General features: G+C 47.6%; 1 protein-coding gene across 15 annotated transcripts in view; it reads left to right on the top strand.

Moving 5' to 3' along the window:
• The window catches only part of BRAP (BRCA1 associated protein), a 44,582-nt gene extending 41,346 nt beyond the window's left edge, over window positions 1–3,236 (top strand). For all 15 annotated transcript variants that reach the window (XM_074007896.1, XM_074007900.1, XM_074007894.1 and 12 more), the window contains one exon: window positions 820–3,236. In XM_074007896.1, the coding sequence (XP_073863997.1) occupies window positions 820–1,183 (364 nt within the window). In that variant the 3' untranslated portion in view covers window positions 1,184–3,236. The remainder of the gene's footprint in view (window positions 1–819) is intronic.
• The last annotated feature ends 17,732 nt before the right edge of the window (window positions 3,237–20,968 follow it).

Here is a 20,968-nt window from a genome sequence, read left to right as displayed (position 1 = left end):
AAAGTACATTTGTGGGCTGGACGCACTGGCTTACACCTGTAATCCCAGCACTTTGGGAGGCTGAGGGCAGTGGATCATGAAGTCAAGAGATTGAGACCATCCTGGGAACATGGTGAAACCCTGTCTCTACTAAAAATACAAAAATTAGCTGGGCACAGTGGCAGGCACCTGTAATCCCTGCTACTTGGGAGGCTGAGGCAGGAGAATTGCTTGAACCCAGGCAGCAGAGGTTGCAGCGAGCCAAGATCACGCCACTGCACTCCAGCATGGGCAACAGAGTGAGACTCCATCTCAAAAAATAAATAAATATATAGTACACTTGTGGACTGGCGCAGTACATCATGCCTTTAATCCCAGTACCGTGGAAGGCCAAGGCAGGTGGATCACCTGAGGTCAGGAGTTCAAGACCAGTCTGGCCAACATGGCGAAACCTAGTCTCTACTAAAAATACAAAAATTAGCCAGGCATGGTGGCGGGTGCCTGTAATCCCAGGTACTTGGGAGGCTGAGGCAGGAGAATCACTTGAACCCAGGAGGTGGAGGTTGCAGTGAGCTGAGATCGTGCCATTGAATTCTAGCCTAGGCAACAAGAGCGAAACTCCATCTCAAAAAAAAAAATACGCTTGTGTTAAGTAAAGCAAAATTCTTGCTTTGCGTAGCTGATTGCGATGGCAACAAACCAGTCTCCCTCATCATGGGAGAAAGGGGTCTGTCCTAAAGGGATTCTGAAGTCATGGTTTCTCTTTTCAATCCCAGAGCAGAAAGGGGACTGTGTCAGCAAATGAAAAATGTGCTTTTGTCTTCCTTTGTTTTTCTAAAGGTGCACTCAGCTAAACACGAAAGTGGCCAAACTCACCAACGAGCTCAAAGAGGAGCAGGAAATGAACAAGTGTTTGCGAGCCAACCAAGTCCTCTTGCAGAACAAGTTAAAAGAGGAGGAGAGGGTGTTGAAAGAGACCTGTGACCAAAAAGATCTGCAGATCACCGAGATCCAGGAGCAGCTGCGTGATGTCATGTTCTACCTGGAGACACAGCAGAAGATCAACCATCTGCCTGCCGAGACCCGGCAGGAAATCCAGGAGGGACAGATCAACATCGCCATGGCCTCAGCTTCGAGCCCTGCCTCTTCTGGCGGCAGTGGGAAGTTGTCCTCCAGGAAGGGCCGCAGCAAGAGGGGCAAGTGACCTTCAGAGCAACAGACATCCCCGAGACTCTTCTCCCTGGCACCGTGAGGGTGTGCTGGGACCTTCAGCTAAATGTGAGGGTGGGCCCTAATAAGTACAAGTGAGGATCAAGCCACAGTTGTTTGGCTCTTTCATTTGCTGTTGTGTGATGTAGTGAATGTAGAGGGTGCTGACTGGAGAGCTGATGGAAAGGGGCTGCGTTTGAAAAGGTCTTAAGAGTTCCCTAACCTCAGACATTCTAATGACCATTTTGCCTTCCTGCTTGGTAGAAACCCCAACTCTGCTGTGCATTTTTCCATTGTATTTATGGAGTTGGTGTATTTGACATTCAGTTCTGGGGTAGGTTTAAGATGTTAAGTTATTTCTTGTAACCTCAAAGGTAAGGTTATCTAGCACTAAAGCACCAAACCTCTCTGAGGTCATGACAGCTGCTTTAAAGAGAGGTTTCCATTGGCTACTAAGGAGTTATGAAAATTCCCTAGCAATAGTGTCATATCATTATCATCTCCCCCTTCCTCTAGGGAGTGGAGGAATTGCTTGAATGTTATCTGAAAAGAGGCCTGGTAGTAAACCGGGCCCTGGCTCTTTACCAGCAGTCATCTCTTCTTGCTCTGGGGCTAGCCAGGAAAAACAAACAACCCGGGGCACATTAGGTAGACTCAGTGTAGGAAAAATGGTGGCAGCTCCACTGTTTATTTTTGGTGACTTCATACGTCATTATGAACCGCAATTAAGGAGTAGGCTTAATGGCTGTTCCCAAACTCAAATCTCAGAGTGGATATCCTAGCATCTAGCAAGACTGAGTGGGGAGATTTCTCATCCATGTGAAAATGTAGAGTGAGGCCTCTGACTAGCTAATTGTGTATTTTGCTGGGTTCAGTGTTTTCTAAATGTTTACAAAATATTGGGCTGCATGTTCAGGTTGCAGCTAGAGGGAGCTTGGGCAGATTTTCAATTATGCTTTCAAGATATAACCAAAGGCTGTTTCTAAATCCTAAAATTAGAATTTCAACAGAGCCCCCTTTACAACAGTCATATAACGCTTGTGTGGGCCAACAGAGGGGCTGTGTACTCTCTCTGGAACCATAAATGTCAAGTAATTCATAACCTGCAGTAATTGAGCAAACTTAAGACCTGTGTTAGAATTTAGTTTCTTGAAGAGGTAGAGGGATAGGTTAGCAAGATGTATTGTTAAATGAGGGGTTTTGGTTTTTGCTTTCTAATTAGCCAAAGGTTTTCAAATGATCACATTTCAGAATAGGTTTTTAGCCTGTAATTAGACCTCATCCCCTTTGACCTAAATGTCTTACATGTTACTTGTTAGCACCTCAACTGTATTGCTAATCACCGTCCATTTTTGTGGGATATGCTGCAGCATTTCCCAAAAAACTTTACCTGTAATGTTGCAAAATGAATGTACTCAGACATTAATTTTTACTTAGGGCAGACCAACTCTTTGAGTCTCTCTTGGACTTATATATACAGATATCTTAAGAGTGGGAATGTAAAGCATAACCTAATTCTCTTTCCTATAGAGATTCTATTTTATTTAAAATCTATTTTTACACTAGTTAGAATCCTGCTGTTTTGGCCAAGTAGTTGTCTTGCATGTCTGACCTTGCAGAAGCTGCGGTGGATCATAGCATACTAATGAAGAGAATTAGAAGTAGTTTACAAAGCTCGCTCACTCATTTCTCTGTGATCCCCTCTATCCAGCGGCTCCACCACCACCTGGGAAAACAGATTTTTCAGCACAGGTGGGATAAATGCTCTGAAAGGCTGTGCCCAGAGGAATGAGCAAATAGGCAAATGTTTCCAAACTACTTGAAGGTTTAAAAAAAAAAGTTCGAGAACAAAAAATCTTACCAAGATACGTAAAGAAAGTGTGTGTGTTTGTGTGTGTGTGTGTGTGTTATAAAAACAAGGAGTCATGTTTGAATTTCACAATATCACATCAGACAGAAGCTGTTTTCTTCAGGATGGAAATGAACCATTTAATATATCCATACTACCTTGAACAGTGAAATTGAATTAAAATAGCCAAACTTGGAAATTATTCTGCCCTGTGTGAAATTTGTGTCTCTGACTGACATTTACTTGGGAGCATGTCTCTAATAATCTAAGGAAGTGTCAGCCAGGCACGGTGGCTCAACGCCTGTAATCCCAGCACTTTGGGAGGCTGAAGTGGGCAGATCACCTGAGGTCAGGAGTTCAAGACCAGCCTGGCCAACATGGTGAAACCCTGCCTGTACAAAAATACAAAAATTAGCGGGGCATGATGGTGGGTTCCTGTAATCCCAGCTCCTGGGAAGGCTGAGGTGGGAGAATCGCTTGAACCTGGGAGGCAGAGGTTGCAGTGAGCTGAGATCGTGCTATTGTACTCTAGCCTGGGCGACAGAGCAAGCCTCCATCTCAAAAAAGAAAGTGGGCCAGGCACGGTGGCTCACGCCTGTAATCCCAGCACTTTGGGAGGTCGAGACGGGCAGATCACGAAGTCAGGAGATCGAGACTATCCTGGCTAACACGGTGAAACCCTGTCTCCACTAAAAATACAAAAAAAAAATTAGGCGTAGTGGCGGGCGCCTGTAGTCCCAGATACTCGGGAGGCTGAGGCAGGAGAATGGCATGAACCCGGGGGGCAGAGCTTGCAATGAACCGAGATCGCGCCACTCTAGCCTGGGCAACAGAGCGAGACTCCATCTCAAAAAGTGTCAGGGGCGCGCGTGGTGGCTCACTCTTGTAATCACAGCACTTTGGGAGGCCAGGGTGGGTAGATCATGAGGTCAGGAGATCGAGACCATCCTGGGTAACATGGTGAAACCTCATCTCCACTAAAAATACAAAAAATTTAGCTGGGCATGGTGGTGGGTGCCTGTAGTCCCAGCTACTCCGAGGCTGAGGCAGGAGAGTGGCGTGAACCCGGGAGGCGGAGCTTGCAGTGAGCCTAGATTGCGCCACTGCACTCGAGCCAGGGCGATAGAGGGAGACTCCGTCTTTAAAAAAAAAAAAAATGTCAATGGCCTTAATTTAAAAAGCAACATAAAAATCAACCCCTTGGTTGGGTGTGGTGGCTCACATCTGTAATCCCACCACTTTGGGAGGCTGAAGTGGGAGGAATGCTTGAGGTCAGGAGTTCAAGACCAGCCTGGGCAACATGGCCAGACCCAATCTCTACCAAAAAAAAAAAATTGTTTTCAATTAGCTGGGCATGGTGGTGCACACCTGTAGTCCCAGCTATTTGGGAGGCTGAGGTGGGAGGATTGCGTGAACCCAGGAGTTCAAGACTGCAGTGAGCTGTGATTGTACCACTGTACTCCAGCCTGGGCAACAGACCATGTCTCAAAAAATAACCCTTAACAATATAGTCAGCATCTAGATTATTCATCTTTCCACTCCCTTCTTCCAGATTCCCAAACTAGTGAAAAGTAGCTGAACTGGGCAGGCGACGTTCTAGGCACACAACTCTTGCAAACTAACAGCAGATTTTTTTTTTTTTTTTAAGACAGTCTTGTTCTGTCTCCCAGGCTGGAATGCAGTGACTCCACCTCGGCTCACTGCAACCGCCACCCGCTGGGTTCAAGTGATTCTCCTGCCTCAGCCTCCTGAGTAGCTGTGATGTGCCACCACACCCAGCTAAATTTTTTGTGTTTTTAGTAGAGATGGGGTTTTGCCATGTTGGCGAGGCTGGTCTTGAACTCCTGACCTCTCAAGTGATCCACTTGCCTCAGCCTCCCAAAGTGCTGGGATTATAAGCGTGAGTCACCGCGCCCAGCCATGAAAAGCAATTTTTACACCTGAGACTATTTCCCATGCCCTACACTAAGCTGAGATTGTTTAGCGGGGTGGTGGGGGGGGGGGTGGTGGTTGTTCTTGGTGGGAAGCCGTCATTAATGTGACTCGTTAGGATACATTGATCAATATATAAACACCGAAGCAACTACCCACTCTCTGCTTGCATGACAAAGTTGTCCTCCTCAAAAGGGCTGAGAAATTGATTTCCACAGCCACCTAGTAGAGTGTGGAGAACTTGGCAAATCACGAATGAACAACCTTCTGTCATCATTTAGAAACCCCTCTCCTAGTACAGTCAGGCTCCACAAGCTACAAATACCATCCATGAGATTTGGCTGCTGCCATGCACGATGCCACATTGCTTGGGCTGGTGGCATATTTTGGCTTGTGCGATGAAGTCCATGGGCTTATCTAAAAAAGGAAAAAGTCACTCTTGTTTTCTCCAGGATAAAGCTGAATTAACTGCTGCATAGTGACTCTGCTGCATCACTTCTCTTGGCAGCAGAAGGGAAATTAAAAGTCTCTTAAGAATCAGCTCCTGCAGCTTAACAGTGCTGGGGTCCTTTAAACTACCACCCAGAGACCAGGCTGTCACCTTAATCGAGTTTAGGAAGCTACCGAGTATTCTGTGGCAGACTTTTTCTGCTGGCCAGTTATTTTCATGCTTGCCTGTGAAAATTCTTGAAATAGGAGATCCAGAATACCTATATAATGGTTACATCAACAGATGCAGCTTTTTTTTTTTTTTTTTTTTTTGAGGCAGAGACTCACTCTATGGCCCAGGCTGGAGTGCAGTGGCGCAATCTCAGCTCACTGCAACCTCCGCCTCCCGGGTTCAAGCAATTCTCATGCCTCAGCATCCCAAGTAGCTGGGATTACAGGCACACACCACCACGCCTGGCTAATTTTTGTATTTTTTGTAGAGATGGGGTTTTGCCGTGTTGGCCAGGCTGGTCTCGAACTCCTGACCTCAAGTGATCCATCTACTCGGCCTCCCAAAGTGCTGGGATTATAGGCATGAGCCACTGTGCCCAGCCATTTTTTGTATTTTTTATATTTTGTATTTTGGTAAAGATGGGCTTTTGCCACTTTGGCCAGGCTTGTCTCAAACTCTTGGCCTCAAGTGATCTGCCCACCTCGGCCTCCCAAAGTGCTGGGATTACAGGTGTGAACCAATGCGCCCAGCCCAGATATGGCTTTGACAGTAAAGACTGAAGCAGTAAAAGGGAGAAAAGCTTGTCCTTTAGGAATCCCAAGTTTTATCCTAGAGCCAAGGCCAAGTGTCTCCTCCTCTGCAAGGTGAAGTTGATTTTGCACCTCCCACCCCCACGCACTGGCCTCCCCCAAACCCTGTTCTGTAGTCTCCCTGGAGCAAGTGAAAAGCATTCTTTGCATTTGGGCATTAGTGGACTTCAGGGAAGTTACATAAGGCTTTTAATTTTTACTGGAGTGGGGGCTGGCCTCTATCCTGATTAATGCCATAATCAACAACTTTTTTTTTTTTTTTTTTTGAGATGGAGTCTCGCTCTGTCCCCCAGGCTGGAGTGCAGTGGTGCCATCTCAGCTCACTGCAACCTCTGCCTTCTGGGTTCAAGTGATTCTTGTGTCTCAGCCTCCCGAGTAGCTGAGATTATAGGCGCACACTACATGCCGGCTAATTTTTGTATTTTTGGCAGAGATGGGGTTTCACCCTACTGGCCAGGCTGGTCTCAAACTCTTGACCTCAAGTGATCTGCCTGCTTCAGCCTCCCAAAGTGCTGGGATTACAGGCCTGAGCCACCACGCCTGGCCATATTTCATGTTTTAATGATAACCTTTATTTAGCTTGTATTCCTGAAACTCACATGTTCACAGACATTTATGACCATAGGGTCTATCAGACATTAATTTGGAAACTTGTACTTCCAGAAACCAAAACTATTTCAGAATTATTGTAGCTAGTATGCTTTTCATGAATACTGAGTAGTCTCTCCCTGTAATTCTGGAAGCTTAGGAGGACATGCAAGGGGTTCTGCTGTTGGTTCTTAATCTAGATTTTGCATTCTTGCTGCATGAAAGGAAGAGATGAACTATCTATTGTTTTATACAAGATGACTGCAGTCTTTGGGGCCTAATGTTGAATTGCTTCGAGTGAAAAACTCACTGGAATCATCTGGAAAATGTGGTTTTGGTACTTGGCACGGAGCTGCGCCGGTGCAGATAACATTTGTTACTCCAAGGCTAATTACCACACTTACTAAGTGAACTGAAGCAGCTTTGTTTCTTTTCAGACCTTGTTCTAAATCCCCTGACCCAAGACTCCTTTCCCATCCAGCTCAAGATTGCCTTGAAACAAATGCAGGGAGGTTTGTCCAGGAGGGGAAGTCCAAGAGTGAAATCACACGCAAGATCCCAGAACATGAACGTTGACCACACTCAAGATAAATCTGGGTGGTGGTTTTTCTTTTTCTTTTTTTTTTTAGATCAAGTCTTACCCTGTCACCCTGGCTGGAGTGCAGTGCAGTCGCTGGATCTCGGCTCATTGCAACCTCTGCCTCCTGGGTTCAAGCAATTCTCCTGCTTCAGCCTCCCAAGTAGCTGGGATTACAGGTCCCCACCATCACACCTGGCTAATTTTTGTGTTTTTAGTAGAGACGGGGGTTTCACTATGTTGGCCAGGCTAGTCTTGAACTTCTGACCTAAAGTGATCCACCCACTTTGTCCTCCCAAAGTGCTGGAATTACAGGCGTGAGCCACCACGCCCAGCCTGGGTGTTGTATTTTCAAAAGATAAAAGCAGGCCAGGTGCAGTGGCTCACGCCTGTAATCCCAGCACTTTGGAAGATCAAGGCAGGAGGATCACCTGAAGTTGGGAGTTCGAGACCACCCTGACCAACAAGGAGGAACCCCGTCTCTACTAAAAATACAAAATTAGCCGGGCATGGTGGCACATGCCTGTAATCCTAGCTACTCGGGAGGCTGAGGCAGGAGAATCACTTGAACCCTGGAGGCAGAGGTTGCGGGGAGCCGAGATCATGCCATTGCACTCCAGCAACAAGAGTGAAACTCCGTCAAAAAAAAAAAAAAAAAAAAAGATAAAAGTAAACCTATAGCACTGAGCATAAATGCCAAATAGGAAAAACAGTTCCAACTTGGCCTCTGGCCTCTGTGAAGATGTCTTCTGCCATTTTTTTGCCCAGAAGCAGCAGCAGGTTCCAGACCAGATTTCCTTGTACATGTGTTTCCTAATTTAAAAAGGAAGAGCCCAGGCTAGGTGCTGTGGCTCACACCTATAATCCCAACACTCTGGGAGGCCGGGATGGGAGGATCACTTGAGGCTGGGAGTTCGAGATCAGCCTGGGCAACACAGACCTCATCTCTACTAAAAATTAAAAACAATTAGCCAGGGGTGGCACATGCCTGTAGTCCCAGCTACTCAGGAGGCTAAGGCAGGAGGATCTCTGGAGCCCGGGAGTTCGAGTTTGCAGTGAGCTATGATCACACCACTGCTCTCCCAGCTATATCAACTCCTGATTGTAATTCTCAATCCCTTGGTTACGGCCCAATAGGCAAAAGTTCAGGTTTTCCCTAGAGAACTGGGAGAACTCAAGTCCCCTATAAAAGAATAAGATGTTTCCGGCCAGGTGCAGTGGCTCACGCCTGTAATCCCAGCACTTTGGGAGGCCGAGGTGGGTGGATCACCGAGGTCAGGAGTTCGAGAGCAGCCTGACCAACATGGTGAAACCCCATCTCTACTAAAACACAAAAATTAGCCGGGCATGGCTGGACGTGGTGGCTCATGCCTGTAATCCCAGCACTTTGGGAGGCCGAGGCGGGCGGACCATGAGGTCAGGAGATCGAGACCATACTGGCTAACACGGTGAAACCCCGTCTCTACTAAAAATACGAAAAAATTCGCGGACGTGATGGCGGACGCCTGTAGTCCCAGCCATTCAGGAGGCTGAGGCAGGAGAATGGCGTGAATCCAGGAGGCAGAGCTTGTTGTGAGCCGAGGTCGGGCCACTGCACTCCAGCCTGGGTGACAGAGGGAGACTCTGTCTCAAAAAAAAAAAGAAAAAAGAAAAAATTAGCCAGGCATGATGGTGGGTGCCTCTAATCCCAGCTACTCAGGAGGCCAAGACGGGAGAATTGCTTGAACCAGGGAGACGGTGGTTGCAGTGAACCGAGATCATGCCACTGCACTAGAGCCTGGGCGGCTGAGTGAGACTCCGTCTTAAAAAAAAAAAAAAAAAAGATGTTTCCACAACTTAAGAAACTCGCCTGTATCAGTTTACATCATTAGCATAATGCTTAGCACTAAAAGGCTTCAGTGCTAACTGAAAGGAAGGGACAGAATTAATTTTGAAGGCACAGCAGATTACAGAGAAAGACCTAGAAGTGAAGACATGTAAGCGGAAAATTTTAGGAGGAAAAAGGGGAGTTGCCGTCTTGGAAGCACTCCAACAGAGAGCAACCAAATTGTGACTTATCACACGCAGCCAGCGGGTCTTCCAGCAGCATTTTTTAGGAATTTTCTTTTGTGATAGAAGCAACCTTAGCTGTAGCTGTATTCTATTCTAACTGATCAGTTTCTGCTCACGCAGACGCTATGAGCCCAGCTGTTTGCAAAAGGGACAGCAAGAGAGGAGCCACGTGGCACTCCCCCACCTCCCCACCCCACCTGTCCTTGGGGAAAAAAATTAAGATCCTCTTTTCAAAATGCCTTCGTCAGGAAAACAGCTTGGTCGCATTTGTTTCCATGCTGCGGAAAATCAACACGAACTGGCTTTGATCCCAAACAGGGCCAACTGCAGGGCACTGAGGATTCCGCAGCCAGGAAGAATGCAGAGGCCTCTCCCCGAGCACATTCAACTTCAATTATGTGGGAACACGCCTGGGCCGGGGGCTGATGCCAGAATTATCCTGGCTGCGACGGAGGAGGCCCCGTGCTGCAGCCTAGAATCTTTCCTAAAAGTCCATGCAGGATCTCTCGGTGGCTGCCAATCCTGCACTTTCTCGCTGGCGAGATTCCTGACTGTTTGGCTGGAGTAATGCTACGGCTCACTCCTGTCCTTTTCTTCCTCTCTGTGCAGCGCCTCTGCCCCTTACCATTGTCAATCAGAATGCTCCGCCGCTTTCAAAAACAACAGTCCCCCCAAAAAATAACCCACACTATCCCTTCCTCCTTCTCGGTTAGCTCTGTTATGGCCCACAGGAGACGGCTGACTTTTTGGTTAACTCTTTAAAAAGTTTCCCTTTCACCTTCAGACATAACATTCTCGTGGGAAGGGAGGTAAGGGATGCTAATGAGCCTCACTGGATTACCGTTAGCTTGTGTGAACCCAAGTGGACTAGGAAAATCCCAGCAGGACATCCCTATGAGGGGCCTCTTTTCCAGCACTGGTTGTCTAATCAGGCAAGCCAGAGTGGTAATCTAGAGACCCCAAACCTGTTTTGGATTTTAGTAGGACACAGCCAAGACAGCCCCCTTGCACTTGCTGAGAATGAAAAGTGGAAGAAAGTCCTGTCCTGCGGTTTTGATGTGTTTGAGGACACTGCTGGCTCGCACAACCCACCACCCACAGTCGTCATGCTGAGCACTTGCCTTCTATGTTTCATCCAGTCCTCACCACAATCCTGTCAGGTCCTACAGTGAACCCATTTTACACAGCAAGAAAACAGGGTGCAGTGGAGACAGGATGGGACTTGGCCAGCACTGACTGAGGTCACATAGCTGATAAGTGATAAAGGCCATTCTCTCACTCTCTTTTTTTTTTTTTTTTTTGGCAACAGAGTTTTGCTCTTGTCACTCAGGCTGGAGTGCAATGCCAGGATCTCAGCTCACTGCAACCTCTGCCTCCTGGGTTCACGCGATTCTCCTGCCTCAACCTCCCGAGTAGCTGGAATTACAGGCACCTGCCACCACACCCGGCTAATTATTTTATTTTTTTAGTAGAGGCAGGGGTTCTCCATGTTGGCCAGGCTGGTCTCAAACTCCTGACCTCAGGTGACCCACCTGCCTTTGCCTCCCAAAGTGCTGGGATTGCAGGAATTGCAGGCGTGAGCCACCACACCCAGCCCTCTCACTCTCTCTCTCTCTCTTTTTTTTTTTTTTTAGAGACAGGGTCTCACTCTGTTGCCCAGGCTGGAGTGCAGTGGTGTGATCATAGCTCATGGCAGCCTCAACCTCCCTGGACTTAAGTGATCCTTCCGCCTCAGCCTCCTGAGTAGCTGGGACTAGAGGAGCGTGCCATTATGCCCGGCTAACCTTTTTTTATTTTGGGGGTCTCCTATGTTGCCCAGGCTGATCTGGAACTCCTGGGCTCAAGTGGTCCTCCTGCCTCAGCCTCCCAAAATGCTGAGATTATACGTGTGAGCCATTGTGTCCAGCCCTTTTTCTTTTCTTTTTTTTTTATAAACAGGGTCTGTCTGTCACCCAGGCTGGAGTGCAGTGACGCGATCATAGCTCACTGCAGCCTGAAACTCCTGGGCTCAAGTGATCCTCCTGCCTCAGCCTCCTGAGTAGCTGGGACTACAGGTACACCACCATGCCCACCTAATTTTTGTTTGTTTGTTTTTGTAGACATGGAATCTTGCTACGTCGCCCAGGCTGACCTTGAATTCCAAGTGATCCTCCCATCTCCGTCTCCCAAAGCACTGGGATGAATCAGTTGCAGTCCACCACACTCAGCCAATTCTCAATCTTGACATCATCTAACCCCAAAACCTGGGCTCATCACCACTCTGCTCTACTATCTCCCCTAACTTTGGGACTTGGGAATGTAAAAGACACAGCTCCTAGTTCCGATTTTGTTGTTTTGGGAAAGGAGAGTGCTGAGTTGAGGCTACTTTTGTGTGAGTCCAGGGTCCTGTATATCCACCCTCTGCCAGCCTTCCCTTTTTTTTTTTTTTTTTTTTTTGAGAAGGGGTCCCTAGCTATGTTGTCCAGGCTGGAGCACAGTGGCATGATCTCGGCTAACTGCAACCTCCACCTCCAGGGTTCAAGCAATTCTCATGCCTCAGCCTTTTGAGAAGCTAGGATTAACAGGCACCCGCCATCACGCCCAGCTAGTTTTTGTATTTTTAGTAGAGATGGGGTTTCACCATCTTGGCCAGGCTGGTCTGGACCTCCTGACCTCAGGTGATCTGCCCGCCTCGGCCTCCTAAAATTCTGGGCTTACAGGCGTGAGCCACCAAGCCTGGCGTCTTCTCATGGAGTTTTCTAACTTCTCCCTCTCTCCTCTCCCACTTCAATGGGGTGCCTGAGCCTGAGCTGATAAAGAGAAAGGAAGAAGAAAGCCACAGGGTTTCCCCCCACTATACCCAAAGGCTGGTCTTGGGAATTCATTTCAATGGACTGTGCTGGCCCCTTCACCCTGGGGAGCTTGGGGCTCAGTCCACAGCAGCCATTTACACTGGCATCTCAGTTCCTTTATCCAGAGCCTCATGGACATTCGCTCCATTAGAAAAGCTGCTTCTGGAACAAGACTATCCAGGCTCTAAGGTGTTCTCTCTGTAAGAGTGCAGACTCTGCCAGTGCCCTGAGAGGTACAGTCAAAACGGCATAAACAGGCTAACTGGAAACTGGAGATTCTGGAAGGATCGGCTTAATTTGCAGCTTCAATTTATTACAGAATAAATAGGGGAGAGAGAAAGCCTAGAACAAAAATCTCACAAACTACTAGAGGATATTATAAAGCAGTATTAATTTGGCAGATGTAAATTGGTGCTATGTGTATATCTATGTGCAAATGTGTTCAAGAGCTTTTTCTTTGTTTTTTTGTTTTGTTTTGTTTTGTTTTTTTTTGAGACGGAGTCTCCTAGGCTAGAGTGCAGTGGTCCGATCTTGGCTCACTACACTCTGCCTCCCAGGTTCAAGTGATTGTCCTGTCTCAGCCTCCCAAGTAACTGCGATTACAGGCTTGCGGCACCACACCCAGCTAATTTTTTGTGTTTTTAGTGGAGATGGAGTTTCACCATGTTGGTCTCAAACTCTTGGCCTCAAGCGATCTACCCACCTCAGCCTCCCAAAGTGCCGCAAGTACATCCATGAGCCGCTATACCTGGCCTTTTAAAAAAATATTATATAATAACAAGTTTAGGCCAGGCACAGTGGCTCACGCCTGTAATTCCAGCACTTTGGGAGGCCGAGGCGGGCAGATCACAAGTCAGGAGATTGAGACCATCCTGGCCAACATGGTGAAACCCCGTCTCTAGTAAAAATACAAAAATTATCTGGGTGTAGTGGCATGCACAAGTAGTCCCAGCTACTTGGGAGGCTGAGGCAGGAGAATCACTTGAACCCAGGAGTTGGCGGTTTCAGTGAGCCGAGATTGCGCCACTGCACTCCAGCCTGGCGACAGAGCGAGACTCTGTCTAAAAAAAAAAAAAAAATTATAAGTTCAATTTATGGTCTGATTTTTTGTTTTTTTCCTTTTTGAGACAGTCTCGCTCCGCTGTCTAGGCTGGAGTGCAGTGGCATGATCTCGGCTCACTGCAACCTCTACCTCCTAGGTTTAAGCAATTCTCCTGTCTCAGCCTCCCAAGTAGCTGGGACTACAGGTGCCTGCCACCACGCCTGGATAATTTTTTTTTTTGAAATGGAGTCTCACTCTGTTGCCAGGCTGGAGTGCAGTAGCGCAGTCTCAGCTCACTGCAACCTCTGCCTCCTGGGTTCAAGTGATTCTCCTGCCTCAGCCTCCCAAGTAGCTGGGATTATAGGCATGCGCCACCATGCCCAGCTAATTTTTGTATTTTTAGTAGAGACAGGGTTTCACCATGTTGGCCAGGCTGGTTTTATCTCCTGACCTGGTGATCCACCCACCTTGGCCTCCCAAAGTGCTGGGATTACAGGCATGAGCCACTGCGTTTGGCCTAATTTTTGTATTTTCAGTAGAGGTGAGTTTCATCATGTTGGCCAGGCTGGTCTCGAACTCCGGTCCTCAAATGATCCACCCACCTCGTTCTCCCAAAATTCTAGGATTACAGGCGTGAGCCACCACACCTGGCCTATGATCTGATTTAATAGCTATATTTGTGCTACTGAACTTACATTTTCACTTATGTCCACTTATCCTACTTATATATTCTTTTTTTTTCTTTTTTTTTTGAGACGGAGTCTTCTGTCACCCAGCCTGGAGTGCAGTGGTGCGATCTCGGCTCACTGCAAGCTCCGCCTCCCGGGTTAATGCCATTCTCCTGCCTCAGCCTCCCGAGTTTGCTGGGACTACAGATGCCCGCCACCACACCCGGCTAATGTTTTGTATTTTTAGTAGACATGGGGTTTCACTGTGTTAGTCAAGATGGTCTCCATCTCCTGACCTCGTGATCCACCCGCCTCAGCTTCCCAAAATGCTGGGATTACAGTCGTGAGCCACCGCTCCCACCCCCTACTTATATATTTCAAATGCTATTAGACAATAGCAAGTACAAAAGTATATTGCTTGTGTGTTTATTTTTTATTGAGATATAATTAACATACAATAGGCCCCGTGCAGTGGCCCACACCTGTAATCCCAGCAGTTTGGGAGGCCAAGGCAGGCGGATCACCTGAGGTTAGAAGTTCAAGACCAGCCTGGCCAAAATGGCAAAACTCCATCTCTACTAAAAATACAAAAAAATTAGTTGGGCGCCCATCCTGGCTAATGTGGAGAAACCCTGTCTCTACTAAAAAATACAACAAAAATTAGCCGGGCGTGGTGGTGGACGCCTATAGTCCCAGCTACTGGGGAGGCTGAAGCAGGAGAATGGCGTGGACCCAGGAAGCGGAGCTTGTAGTGAGCAGAGATTGCGCCACTGTACTCCAGCCTGGGTGACAGAGTGAGACTCTGTTTCAAAAAATAGAACAAAACAAATTAGTCGGGCATGGTGGTGCACGCCTACAATCCCAGCTACTTGGGAGGCTGAGGAAGGAGAATTGCTTGAACCTGGGAGGCGGAGGTTGCAGTAAGCCAAGATGGTGCCATTTCACTCCAGCCTGGGCAACAAGAGCAAAGCTGTGTCTCAAATAATAATAACAACAACAACAACAACAATAAACATACAATAGAATGCAGATCTTAAGTGGTCAGTTCAAAGAGTTTTGAGAATTGTACATGCCCATGTAATCACAACCCAAATCAAGGTGTGTAGAATATTTCTATATCCCCTGTTAAAATACAATGTTATATTTTCTAAACAGAAAAACATAAAGAAGAAAATTACATGGTTATCTCAACAGAGGAAGTTATTAACACTTTACAGTATGTTTCTTCTGGTATTTTTGCTTGCTTGTTTGTTTTGAGACAGGGTCTTGCTCTGTCACTCAGGCTAGAGGGCAGTGGTGCGATGACAGCTCACTGCAGCCTTGACCTTCCAAGATCAAGCAATTATTTCACCTCAGCCCCCCAAGTAGCTGGGACTATAGGCACACACCACCACACCCAGCTAATCTTCTATGCATATTCTTTTTTTTTTTTTTTTTGAGACAGATTCTCACTCTGCCACCCAGGCTGGAGTGCAGTAGCACAATCTCAACTCACTGCAACCTCTGTCTCCCAGGTTCAAGTGATTCTACTGCCTCAGCCTCCTGAGTAGCTGGGATGACAGGCGTGTGCCACCACACACAGCTAACTTTTGTATTTTTAGTATTTTGGCCATCCTGGTCTCGAACTCCTGACCTCAAATGATCTGCCCACATGGGCCTCCCAAAGTGCTGGGATTACAGGTGTAAGCCACTGTGCCCAGCATGCATATTATTTTTACATGATTTCTTTGTTCTCTCAAAAATTCCATCAGGGCCTACTAAGTGCTAGACACTGCCTAGGTTCTGGGAATATGGCAATGAATGCCGTCCCGGCACTGCCATCCTAAAAACAAATAAAATCATTAATACATAAAATTTCAGATAATGGTAAGTGCCAGGAAAAAAGGTAAAACAGTGTAATTGGGATGGAGGGGAGGGCTATGTTAGGTAGGATAGTCAGGGAAGGCCACGACAGTAGACTGTATGCAAAAAATGGCTCACTGTTACCCCCACAACATGACTCTGCAGCTTCTCCACCCCGTTGAATCTGGGCTAGTCTTCTAACTTGCTTTAGACAACAATTTTTGCTTTAGCAAGTGATACTGTGATAGTTTTTTTTTTTTTTGAGACGGAGTCTCACGCTGTTGCCCAGGCTGGAGTGCAGTGGCGCGATCTCGGCTCACTGCAAGCTCCGCCTCCCAGGTTCCCGCCATTCTCCTGCCTCAGCCTCCTGAGTAGCTGGGACTACAGGCACCCGCCACCGCGCCCGGCTAATTTTTTGTATTTTTAGTAGAGACGGGGTTTCACTGTGGTCTCGATCTCCTGACCTTGTGATCCGCCCGCCTCGGCCTCCCAAAGTGCTGGGATTACAGGCTTGAGCCACCACGCCCGGCCGATAGTTTTTTTTCTTTTTTTTTTTGAGACGGAGTCTCGCTCTGTCGCCCAGGCTGGAATGCAGTGGCCGGATCTCAGCTCACTGCAAGCTCCGCCTCCCGGGTTTACGCCATTCTCCTGCCTCAGCCTCCCAAGTAGCTGGGACTACAGGCTCCCGCCACCTCGCCTGGCTAGTTTTTTTTTTATTTTTTAGTAGAGACGGGGTTTCACCGCGTTAGCCAGGATGGTCTTGATCTCCTGACCTCGTGATCCGCCCGTCTCGGCCTCCCAAAGTGCTGGGATTACAGGCTTGAGCCACCGTGCCTGGCCCGATAGTTTTTTTCTTGAGATGGAGTCCTGTTCTGTCGCCCAGGCTGGAGTGCAGTGGTGCGATCTCAGCCCACTGCCATCTTTGCCTCCCAGGTTCAAGTGATTCTCTTCCCTCAGCCTCCCGAGTAGCTGGGAATACAGGCACACACCACCATGCCCGGCTAATTTTTTTGTATTTTTAGTAGAGATGGGGTTTCACCATGTTGGTCAGGCTGCTCTCGAACTCCTGACCTCAGGTGATCTGTGCGCCTTGGCCTCCCAAAGTTTTGGGATTACAGGCGTGAGGCAGCGCACCTGGTCAGTTCTTTTTTCTTTGCTTTTTTTTTTTTTTTTTTTTTTTTTGAGATGGAATCTCGTTCTGTTGCCCAGGCTGGAGTGCAGTGGCACAATCTCAGCTTACTACAGCCTCTGCCTCCCAGGTTCAAACAATTCTCCTGCCTCAGCCTCACGAGTAATTGGGAATACAGGCATGTGCTACCATACCCAGCTAATTTTTGTATTTTCAGTAGAGACAAGGTTTCACCATGTTGCCCAGGCTGGTCTCAAACCCCTGGCCTCAGGTGATCTGCCTGCCTCAGCCTCCCAATGTGCTGGGATTACAGGCGTGAGCCACCACACCTGGCAATACTGTGATAGTTCTGAGCCTCAGGAGGCCTTTTAAAATTCTATTCTGTCTCAAAACCCTGCCCAACCTCTAGGAAAACAAACCCAAGTTAGTCTGCTGGTGGATGAGAGATCACATGGATGCGAGCCAAGCCCAGTTATCCCAGCCAAATTCCTGAAAAGTACCCAGCAAAGATCTCTGCCTTGATGTTAACAAGGCGTTCCCCCTGTGTGCATGTGTCTATTCCTTCTTTTAAGACACCAGTCATATTAGGTCAGGATACATCCTAATGACCTTATTTTAACTTGGTTACTTCCGTTAAAAACCCTATCTCCGACCGGGCACAGTGGCTCACGCCTGTAATCCCAGCACTGTGGGAGGCCGAGGCGGGCATATCACCTGAGGTCGGGAGTTTCGAGACCAGCCTGGCCGACATGGAGAAAACCCATCCCTACTAAAAATACACAATTAGCTGGGCGTGGTGGTTGGCACCTGTAATCCCAGCTACTCAGAAGGCTGAGGAAGGAGAATCGCTTGAATCCAGGAGGCGGAGTTTGCGGTGAGCCGAGATCAGGCCATTGCACTCCAGCCTGGGCAACAAGAGCAAAACTCAGTCTCAAAACAAAACAAAACAAGAAAAATCCTATCTTCAAATAAGGTCACATTGTGAGGTACTGTGGGTTAGGACTGCCGCATATGAGTTTGGGGAAGATGCAATTCAACCCATTACACATGGCTTTGACTTTTTTTTTTGAGACCGAGTGTCGCTCTGTCACCAGGCTGGAGCGCAGTGGCCCAATCTTGGCTCACCGAAACCTCTGCCTCCCAGGTACAAGTGATTCTTCTGTCTCAGCCTCCTGAGTAGCTGGGACTACAGGCATGCGCCACCACACCAAGCTAGTTTTTGTATTTTTAGTAGAGACAGGGTTTTATCATGTTGGCCAGGATGGTCTCAGTCCCTTGACCTCATGATCCACCACCCCCTGGGCCTCCCAAAGTGCTAGGATTATAGGCATGAGCCACCGCGGCCAGCCAGCTCTGACTTTTTAAGTTCTTTCCAACCTCAGGGCCTTTGCATGTGCTGTTCTTGCAGGAATGCCCTCCTGAACCCTTTGAATGACTGAGGCCTTCTCTTCCTTCAGACCTCAGCTTATATGTTTTCTCCTAAGAGAGGCTTTCCCCAAATCTCCCTTCTCGCACTAAATAAATGAGTGTTCCCTGAAGCATCCTTGGCCCGGCCATTTGCTATTACGCTTTGCCACAACACTGTTTCCTTCACTGCAATAGTTCTGTTTATTTATATGCATGTATTTTTCCTCCCACCTTGCACTAAACTATAAACTCCCAGAAGCCAGGGTTTATGCCTCTTTCCTCACTGTATCCCCAGTGTTTGTGGACTAAACGACAGAGCAAAGGTTGAGTTTACCTGGTCACACTACAGAGCTAGGGTCATACCCTAGATCTCCTACCTCCTAATTTCTTTTTTTTTCTTTCTTTCTTTTTTTTTTTTTTTTTTTTTTTTAGATGGATTCTTGCTTTGTCGCCCAGGCTGGAATGCAGTGGTGCAATCTTGGCTCACTACAACCTCCACCTCCCAGGTTCCAGTAATTTTCCTCCCTCAGCCTCTCAAGTAGCTAGGACTACAGGCATGTGCCACCATACCTGGCTAATTTTTGTATTTTTAGTAGAGACAGGGTTGCACCATGTTGGCCAGGCTGGTCTTAAACTCCTGAGCTCAAGTGATCTGCCTGCCTTGGCCTCCCAAAGTGCTGGGATTATAGGCATGAGCCACTGCACCCAGCCCTACCTCCTAATTTCTGTGTCCTTCCATATTCCCTCTCTACAAAATCATCTCTCTACTAGGAAATAAGCCTCTAAACAGGCTGTTTTGCATAGTCATTACAAACAAGTAATTAAGTGCATGCGCTACCTGGGTTCAAATCCCAGCTTCTTTCTCCCTTTTCTAGTTGTGTGAACTGCAACCAATTCCTTACTCTTGTTGTGCTTTAGTTTCTCACTCTGTAAAATGTAGGTTGGCCAGGTGTGGGAGTTTATGCCTGTAATCCTAACACTTTGGAAGTCTGAGTCAGGAGGATCATTTGAGGTCAGGAGTTCTAGACCAGCAACAGAGTGAGACCCCATCTCTATAATAATAATAATAATAATAATAATAATAATAAGCCAGGTGTGGTGGCCCTTACCTGTAGTTTCAGCTACTCAGGAGATTGAGCTGGGAGGATCCCAGGAGTTCAGGGTTACAGTGAGGTATGATTGTGCCTGGGTGACAGAGTGAAACCCAGTCTCAAAAAAAAAAGCAGGGGGGTAATAATACTCACTCAATAGGGCTGATATGAACCTCAAATGACTTAATGCCTGTGAAATTCTTAGCACAGGGTTCAGTGTTAGGCACACAGAAACAGGAGAGGAGCTCTCAAGTCAATATTAATTAATACTAAGGAAATAATAATTTTTTGAGACAGGGTCTTGCTCTGTTGCCCAGGCTGGAGTGCAGTGGGGCAATCTTGGCTCACTGCAACCTCTGCCTCCCAGGTTGAGGCGATTCTTCCACCTCAGCCTCCCAAGTACCTGGGACTACAGGTATGCATCACCACACTGGCTAATTTTTGTATTTTTTAGTAGAGACGAGGTTTCACCATGTTGGCTGGGCTGATCTTGAACTCCTGACCTCAGGGGATCTGTCCGCCTCAGCCTTCCAAAGTGCTGGGATTACAGGCGTGAGCCACTGCGCCTGGCCAGGAAATAAACTATTTCCTTAAATATGCATCTAGGGCCTAGTTTAAGTCCAAGGTGCCCTGGGGGGGTCACAGATGAGCAGCATGGTGTCGCTACCTCCAGGGACCAGGTGTGCTATCAAGGCAGGACAGTGTGGTGCAGGGGTTATCGGCATGGTCCTGGAGTTGGCCTTCTTGGGTTCAAATCCCAGCCCCGCTACTGCCCAGCTCTCTGATCTAGGGAGAGTTACTTGACATTTCTAAACATTTCTGATTTCAACCTATAAAATGAGGCCAATAATAAGTGTATCTGCCCCGCCTAGACAGGATTAAATGAGTTAGTGCTTAGCATAGCTCAGTGAGCACTGTTGGAGTCTCTGTGTTGGAGCCTTCCCACCCCTGCTCTCCTGCAGGCAGTGTTAGTGGCTCCCATCATTCTCCCCCTGCTCGATGGTGTGCATTTTGAAAGTGGGGACAACTTTCCTCCATTTACGCAAGGCCTCACTCAGAGAAGCCCTTTAACAAAGGGCTGTTGGAAAATGAAGGAATGCATGAAGAAACAGAGGCCAGGCAGAGTAAAACCAAGAAGACATTGCATAATTGAAGGCAGCAATTGGGCATTTTCATCTCAACAATGCTAGCACCTATTACATCAGCTGGACTGGACAGTGCTTTCACACTCGCGAAATGCATCCAAAAGGACGATGAAGTCACAGTTACTCGGGAGGCTAAGGTGGGAGGATCACTTGAGTCCAGGAATTAGAGGCCACAATGAACTGTGATCACACCACTACAGTCCAGCCTTGGCAACAGAGTGAGACCCCGTCTCTAATCAACAACAACAACAAAAAGGATGATCAGGCCAGAGGCGGTGGCTCATGCCTGTAATCCTAGCAATTTAGGAGGCTGAGGTAGGCGGATCATTTGAGGTCAGGAGTTTGAGACTGGCCTGGCCAACATGGTGAAACCCCA

This window comes from Macaca fascicularis, chromosome 11 (genome assembly GCF_037993035.2).
Source record: "Macaca fascicularis isolate 582-1 chromosome 11, T2T-MFA8v1.1".
Lineage (NCBI taxonomy): Eukaryota > Metazoa > Chordata > Mammalia > Primates > Cercopithecidae > Macaca > Macaca fascicularis.
Note: the sequence above shows the minus strand (reverse complement) of the source record. Positions and strands in the feature narration are given on the sequence as shown.